We start from the raw sequence: 2,160 nt of genomic DNA on the forward strand, positions 1-2,160 counted from the left end.
GCCCATGCTGGCATTGCGGTGCTCCGGCCTGTGCAGCTTGGTGTGGTTGGGTTCTTTCTCTGGGGTGGGAGTTGTGCAAGGCTGGATGTGCCCAGGCAAGCCTGTGGGGCTGGGACAACGTCATTTAACTGTCTTCCTCACTTTTCTTTGGCTCCTCTCCATTTACCTCTTGGTTCAGACTGCACTACGAATGCTCTGGTATTTACATCAGCAAAATAAAGTATTCCAAACACCACTGAGCTGCCTTTTATGTTTGCAGGATATCGATGTGATATTTAGCAACATTTCAGATATTCACGAGTTGACAGTGAAGCTTTTAGGCTTGATCGAGGATACTGTCGAAATGACTGATGAAAGTAGTCCTCACCCTCTGGCCGGCAGCTGCTTTGAGGACCTTGCAGAGGTACAGTGCTTTGGTTTGGTTGTGGTTTGGTTTTTTTTTAATCACTGATTGTTGTATTTTTTTAGTAAACTTTTGGTCATGACTCCAATATCCAAAAAATGTGCAGTTGTAAAATGTCTGTGTAATAAGCTCTGAGCAGAGATCTTCCCTACCCATTCTGTGCTAGATAAGCTAAAGGGTGTGTTCTACCTGTCGCAAAAATGGTACCAAGCAGGTAAGCACAAAACTAAAATCTTATTTCCGAGTGGGAGTGAGTTGCTGTGATCCTGTGGATCTGAGAAGGAACTACCGGGGATTGCTTACTGAAAGAAAGTGCTGCTGCCGTTTTTGTAGGATCAGTGTCAGGCCCAAGGCCACCCAAAAATCATAGCAGTTGGAGGCAGAGCTACAAGATGCTACTGCTGCTCAGTGAGCTAACTCAAACACAGTGCCTCTTAGTTCAGGCCAGTGCCCTGTTACACATTTGGAATGGGCAGCGTCTCTAAGGCAGTGGCTCGGGGCGGGGATGAAGGGTCCAGCAGCTTTTCCTGTTCAGTATGGCAGGAAGAGTGCTGATACCCATTGACCTATCAGATAGATGTTAAAGAGCAGGAATGAGGGAGGGCTCAGCACATGGATTTGGTGTGGCTCATACTGGAACATTATTAACAAGTATTTTGTCAGCCCAATTTTTTGAACCAAAATGTCAGGGTAATTCACATCGATGGTATTACAGAGGAAGTCAGGGGCGAAGTTCTGCCCTGAGAATCTCAGATGAGCCACGTGGTGAATGTGAAGTTTAGGGTGTTTATCTTTAAACTGTTTATAAAGAAAATGACAACCAATAAAACTTGCATTTCACTTTTACATGTGTTCAGCGTTTAAAATCCAAGGACAGCATGAACACACCAGTCCCAGATGGAAAATGATTACATTTTTGTGGGTGTGAAGAATACAGGTCCTTCAGCCCATGGGCCACTCGCTTACGAATATGTCATCAAGTTCTCCTGGCGTTACTTCAATAACCCACTCCTGTCACACCACTAGGGAAGTCCAGTTGACTGCGTCTTAGATTTTGAGTCATTAAAGCGTAGTTGTTTGTATAATGATAAGGAAGAGTGTTTGAACAATGAAATAAAGCAAGTAGCTTTATTACACGAAAATTGAAAAAAGGCTCAAAAATTTGCAGTAGTGCAGCACTGTCCTGGAAAACATCCCCGTCTCGGTTCGCTGCAACAGCTCCTCTTGAGCATCCCCTGCTTTAAGGGAAACCAGTCCTTTTCCATCGGTAAAATTCAGTCAGTGCAGAGCAAAGACCTGCTTCCTAACGAGGCTGTTCATTCGATCATCTGTCTGTATTTGCAGAAGGGATCATTAAAGAGAGATAGGAAAGTGAAGTGTTTATTTGCTCTGCCTATCTTCCTGCCAGGCTTGTTCCCCTCTGTTTCCATTATCAAGGTCCTTCAACTTATTTGGAAGGATAATTAAAAACAAACAGCCCTTGCAAGCTGGAGAACCTTCCTGCTTTGTTCCTCTGCATCGGTTCTCTGGAAAGTTTAAACAGCAATACTGTAGTGCTTTTGAGATAAGAAAGTATGGGGAAAATAAAACATTTTTTTTTCCTGGTGTGGGGAAGTTAAAAGTTTGATGCCTGACACAGTAGGAGCTGAGTATTTGTTAATATGCTGGTCAAAAAATTTTCCTTGATGCTAAGTTCTACAATTCTAACTCCTACACTAAGCTTTTTGCCTGAGATCCCTAACTTCTGCAGCATTCCT

General features: G+C 43.5%; 1 protein-coding gene across 1 annotated transcript in view; it reads left to right on the plus strand.

Annotated features, from left to right (window-relative positions):
* SOS2 (son of sevenless homolog 2 (Drosophila)) overlaps window positions 1-2,160 on the plus strand; it is a gene marked incomplete at its 5' end in the record, with an annotated part of 34,509 nt that overhangs the window by 6,992 nt on the left and 25,357 nt on the right. Inside the window, one exon of the mRNA XM_010141610.1 lies at window positions 260-403. Coding sequence (XP_010139912.1) covers window positions 260-403 — 144 coding nt within the window. The remainder of the gene's footprint in view (window positions 1-259; window positions 404-2,160) is intronic.

Source organism: Buceros rhinoceros, unplaced genomic scaffold (genome assembly GCF_000710305.1).
Source record: "Buceros rhinoceros silvestris isolate BGI_N320 unplaced genomic scaffold, ASM71030v1 scaffold24598, whole genome shotgun sequence".
Taxonomy (NCBI): domain Eukaryota; kingdom Metazoa; phylum Chordata; class Aves; order Bucerotiformes; family Bucerotidae; genus Buceros; species Buceros rhinoceros.